Here is a 6000-nt window from a genome sequence, read left to right on the forward strand (position 1 = left end):
TGTTGGATGTTATTTAATTTATTTTGATTTGCTGTCAATATTAAATTACCTTGTGAATATCTTAATGATTTTAATGTGCTTTGTTACTATTATTTGACCATTAAGTTTCCTAAAGACTGTGTTTTTAGACTAGTTTCATGTTCCTTTCTTGTTTTGCAACTTGCGAGTATGAGAGTGTTAAAACAGAGATGTTTTGATTTTGCTCTATGATTTAAATGTCAGAAGCAATGGTTTTAAGTTTAATTTACTTCTGTGAATCAGTTCAAACTGTTTTAATTAATATATTTACATATACCGGTGCATCTCAATAAATTAGAATGTCGTGGAAAAGTTCATTTATTTCAGTAATTCAACTCAAATTGTGAAACTCGTGTATTAAATAAATTCAATGCACACAGACTGAAGTAGTTTAAGTCTTTGGTTCTTTTAATTGTGATGATTTTGGCTCACATTTAACAAAAACCCACCAATTCACTATCTCAAAAAATTAGAATATGGTGACATGCCAATCAGCTAATCAACTCAAAACACCTGCAAAGGTTTCCTGAGCCTTCAAAATGGTCTCTCAGTTTGGTTCACTAGGCTACACAATCATGGGAAATACTGCTGATCTGACAGTTGTCCAGAAGACAATCATTGACACCCTTCACAAGGAGGGTAAGCCACAAACATTCATTGCCAAAGAAGCTGGCTGTTCACAGAGTGCTGTATCCAAGCATGTTAACAGAAAGTTGAGTGGAAGGAAAAAGTGTGGAAGAAAAAGATGCACAACCAACCGAGATAACCGCAGCCTTATGAGGATTGTCAAGCAAAATCGATTCAAGAATTTGGGTGAACTTCACAAGGAATGGACTGAGGATGGGGTCAAGGCATCAAGAGCCACCACACACAGACGTGTCAAGGAATTTGGCTACAGTTGTTGTATTCCTCTTGTTAAGCCACTCCTGAACCACAGACAACGTCAGAGGCGTCTTACCTGGGCTAAGGAGAAGAAGAACTGGACTGTTGCCCAGTGGTCCAAAGTCCTCTTTTCAGATGAGAGCAAGTTTTGTATTTCATTTGGAAACCAAGGTCCTAGAGTCTGGAGGAAGGGTGGAGAAGCTCATAGCCCAAGTTGCTAGAAGTCCAGTGTTAAGTTTACACAGTCTGTGATGATTTGGGGTGCAATGTCATCTGCTGGTGTTGGTCCATTGTGTTTTTTGAAAACCAAAGTCACTGCACCCGTTTACCAAGAAATTTTGGAGCACTTCATGCTTCCTTCTGCTGTCCAGCTTTTTAAAGATGCTGATTTCATTTTCCAGCAAGATTTGGCACTTGCCCACACTGCCAAAAGCACCAAAAGTTGGTTAAATGACCATGGTGTTGGTGTGCTTGACTGGCCAGCAAACTCACCAGACCTGAACCCCATAGAGAATCTATGGGGTATTGTCAAGAGGAAAATGAGAAACAAGAGACCAAAAAATGCAGATGAGCTGTAGGCCACTGTCAAAGAAACCTGGGCTTCCATACCACCTCAGCAGTGCCACAAACTGATCACCTCCATGCCACGCTGAACTGAGGCAGTAATTAAAGCAAAAGGAGCCCCTACCAAGTATTGAGTACATATACAGTAAATTAACATACTTTCCAGAAGGCCAACAATTCACTAAAAATTTTTTTTTAATTGGTCTTATGATGTATTCTAATTTGTTGAGATAGTGAATTGGTGGGTTTTTGTTAAATGTGAGCCAAAATCATCACAATTAAAAGAACCAAAGACTTAAACTACTTCAGTCTGTGTGCATTGAATTTATTTAATACACGAGTTTCACAATTTGAGTTGAATTACTGAAATAAATGAACTTTTCCACGACATTCTAATTTATTGAGATGCACCTGTACATATATATATATATATATATATATATATATACAGTTCAGTTTTTCATAATTCCTGACACATAATTGTAGAAAACATTTCCTGTCTTAAGTCTGTTAGGATCACTACTTTATTTTAAAACTACGTTCATCTCTAGGAGACAGAATGTGTCTCCTTCCTGAGCAGTATGATGGCTGAACGTGGTACCTTCAGGCATTTGGAAATTACTCCCAAGGATGAACAAGACTTGTGGAAGTCCACTATTTTTTTTCTGAGGTCTTGGTTAAATCTGTGGAGTTAAAAAATGCACACACAACCTAAGTGTATGTAAACTTCTGACTTCTACTGTGTGTGTATATATATATATATATATATACAGTACACTACCGGTCAAAATTTTTGAAACTCTTACTCATTCTCTATTATATATATATATATATATATATATATATATATGTTGTTGTTTTTTTGTTTTTGTTTTTTTTCACATTTTAGAATAATAGTAAAGTCATCAAAACTATGGAATAACATAAATGGAACTATGGGAATTATGTTGTGACTAAACAAAATCCAAAATAAATCAAAACTGTGTTATATTTTAGCATCTTCAAAGTAGTCACCCTTTGCCTAGAATTTGCAGACATGTACTCTTGACATTTTCTCAACCAACTTCTTGAGGTATCACCCTGGGATGCTTTTTAAACAGTATTGAAGGAGTTCCCATCTATGTTGGGCACTTATTGGCTGCTTTTCTTTATTATTTGGTCCAAATCATCAATTTCAAAAACTTTTATTTTATTAAATTTTAGTTTTATAATGAAATAAATTCTATTTTTGTCTACAAAACTCATTTCAAACATTTAAGCATACGCCTTCAGATCAAAAGATTTTTAAGATCATGGGAAACATTTCAGTCAAGTATTTCAAAACTTTTGACTGATAGTGTGTGTGTGTATATATACATTATATATATATATATATATATATATATATATATATATATATATATATATATATATGCCTTACGATTTTATGTCAAAGGGTAGGTTTATTATATGTTATAGTGGTGTTTAACAGATCTGAAATAGGCTATTTATTGATTTTTAATTTAGCAAGAAGAGACCTGTGTGGAGAGTGTTTTTTAGACGGGAATAAGAGATCATTCTGAAAGGAGCTCTGCCATCTCTTAAATTTTTGCTTCCTAGTTTTACAGAACAGTAAGTAATTATAGTTCTACCAGATGGTTTCTAACAAACTAATTCATGTCCAGCAATAAACAGCCTGTACTGGTAATGTGTGGGGAGTTTTTGTTGACAATATGGTTTAGCCAATGCCAAAGAAATCTGTTTATTAACTTGCACGTTAACACATTGTACACTTACAGTATAGACAGCTCTGTTAGTTATTATAGGAGCGTTCTAGTTTTGTTGCATCGGGAGCAAGTCTAATAGCACAGGGTGCAATGAGTACATTGTTTCTGAAAACTTACATAAGAGTAGTAGTGCAGAGAGAGAGAAGGTGAGAGAGAGAGAGTCCACAGCTCTCCAGACTGCATGTCTCCAGCCACTTTTCTGAGTTCATATATTCATCAATATGATTCCTGTGCTTCTGCACTCTCTGAATATTAATGACACAGAGGTCAATGACAGTCTGCACACAGTATTACAATAACAGCTGTAAGTGAAAGAAGTATTTAAAAAAATGAAGCTTAAAATGTAGTGATTAAAAACTACATTACTTTATGATTCAATATAAACCACAAAAACAAACAAACAAAAAAACCTGTAGAGGATGCAGTCACCATTAATTCTTCAGTTTGATCGTCTCTGGAGACCAACAGGCCAATATCCTTTGAGGACTTATTTATCTCCCTGTGAAAGCAGACAACAAAAGTACTATCCTATGACCTGGATATGATTAATATATGAAGAAATTAAGAAAGAAAACTAAAGACAGAAACAAAGGAAGGAAAAAAACAAAGGAAGGATGGAGGGAGGGAATGAAGGAAACAAAAGATAGAAACAAAGGAAAGAAGGAAATGAAAGATGGTAATGAAGAAATTAAGGAAGGAAATTAATGACAGAATCAAAGGAAGGAAGGGGGAAGGAAACAAAAGATGGAAAAAGAAAGGAAGGAAGAAGAAAAAGACAGAAACAAAGTAAGGAAGGAATGTAGGAGGGAAGGAAGGAAGGTAGGAAAGGAAGAAAGTAAGGAAGGTAGGAAACAAATGACAGAAAACATAGGAAGGAATGAAAGAAACGAAAGACGGAAATGAAGAAGGATGGAAGGAATGAAACAAAAGATGGAAACAAAGGAAGGAATAAGGAAATGAAAAACAAAAAGGAAATAAGGAAGAAAAAAATGAAGGTGGAAAGGAAGGAAGGTAGGAAAGGAAGGAATAAAGGAGAGAAGGAAGGCAACAAAAGAGAAAAATGAAGGAAGGAAGAAGGGAAGGAAGGTAGGAAATCAAGGAAACAAAAGATGAAAATTAAGGAAGTTAGGAAGGAATGAGGGAAGTACTGAAAAGATGGAAGCAAAGGAAGGTAGGAAACAAATGATGGGAAAAAAGGAAGGAAACGAAAGATTGAAGAAGGAAAAAAGAAAAAGGAAGGTAGGTAGAAAACAAATGAAGGAAACATAGGAAGGAAGGAAACGAAATATGGAAATGAAGGAAGTAAGGAAGGAATGAGGGAAGTAATGAAAAGATGGAAGCAAAGGAAGGTAGGAAACAAATGACGGAAAAAAGGAAGGAAACAAAAGATTGAAGAAGGAAAAAAGAAAAAAGGAAGAAGGAAAGAAACGAAAGATGGAAATGAAGGAATAAAGGAAGGAAGGAATGTGGGAAGGAATTTAATGAAAGATAGAAACAAAGGAAGGAAGGTAGGAAACAAATTAAGGAAACATAGGAAGGAAGGAAACGAAAGATGGAAATGAAGGAAGGAGGGAGGGAAGGAAGGAAGGTAGGAAAAAAAATGATGGAAACATAGGAAGGAAGGAAACAAAAGATGGAAATGAAGGAAGTGAGGGAAAGAAGGAAGGTAGGAAACAAATTAAGGAAACATAGGAATGAAGGAAACGAAAGATGGAAATGAAGGAAGGAGGGAAGGAAGGAAGGTAGGAAACAAATTAAGGAAACATAGGAAGGAAGGAAATGAAAGATGGAAATGAAGGAAGGAGGGAAGGAAGGAAGGTAGGAAACAAATGATGGAAACACAGGAAGGAAGGAAACGAAAGATGGAAATGAAGGAAGTAAGGAGGGAAGGAAGGAAGGTAGGAAACAAATGATGGAAACATAGGAAGGAAGGAAACAAAAGATGGAAATGAAGGAAGTGAGGGAAAGAAGGAAGGTAGGAAACAAATTTTGGAAACACAGGAAGGAAGGAAACAAAAGATGGAAATGAAGGAAGGAGGGAAGGAAGGAAGGTAGGAAAAAAAATGATGGAAACATAGGAAGGAAGGAAACAAAAGATGGAAATGAAGGAAGTGAGGGAAAGAAGGAAGGTAGGAAACAAATTAAGGAAACATAGGAATGAAGGAAACGAAAGATGGAAATGAAGGAAGGAGGGAAGGAAGGAAGGTAGGAAACAAATTAAGGAAACATAGGAAGGAAGGAAATGAAAGATGGAAATGAAGGAAGGAGGGAAGGAAGGAAGGTAGGAAACAAATGATGGAAACACAGGAAGGAAGGAAACGAAAGATGGAAATGAAGGAAGGAGGGAAGGAAGGAAGGTAGGAAACAAATGATGGAAACATAGGAAGGAAGGAAACAAAAGATGGAAATGAAGGAAGTGAGGGAAAGAAGGAAGGTAGGAAACAAATTTTGGAAACACAGGAAGGAAGGAAACGAAAGATGGAAATGAAGGAAGTAAGGAGGGAAGGAAGGAAGGTAGGAAACAAATGATGGAAACATAGGAAGGAAGGAAACAAAAGATGGAAATGAAGGAAGTGAGGGAAAGAAGGAAGGTAGGAAACAAATTTTGGAAACACAGGAAGGAAGGAAACAAAAGATGGAAATGAAGGAAGGAGGGAAGGAAGGAAGGTAGGAAACAAATGATGGAAACACAGGAAGGAAGGAAACGAAAGATGGAAATGAAGGAAGTAAGGAGGGAAGGAAGGCAGGTAGGAAACAAATGATGGAAACA

General features: G+C 36.1%; 1 protein-coding gene across 1 annotated transcript in view; it reads right to left on the bottom strand.

The window, feature by feature from the left end:
• The window catches only part of LOC127452310 (von Willebrand factor A domain-containing protein 3A-like), a 48767-nt gene extending 45312 nt beyond the window's left edge, over positions 1-3455 (bottom strand). The window contains exon 1 of the mRNA XM_051717696.1: positions 3348-3455. Coding sequence (XP_051573656.1) covers positions 3348-3439 — 92 coding nt within the window. The 5' untranslated portion in view covers positions 3440-3455. The remainder of the gene's footprint in view (positions 1-3347) is intronic.
• Positions 3456-6000: the final 2545 nt, after the last annotated feature.

Source organism: Myxocyprinus asiaticus, chromosome 14, assembly GCF_019703515.2.
Source record: "Myxocyprinus asiaticus isolate MX2 ecotype Aquarium Trade chromosome 14, UBuf_Myxa_2, whole genome shotgun sequence".
Classification (NCBI taxonomy): domain Eukaryota; kingdom Metazoa; phylum Chordata; class Actinopteri; order Cypriniformes; family Catostomidae; genus Myxocyprinus; species Myxocyprinus asiaticus.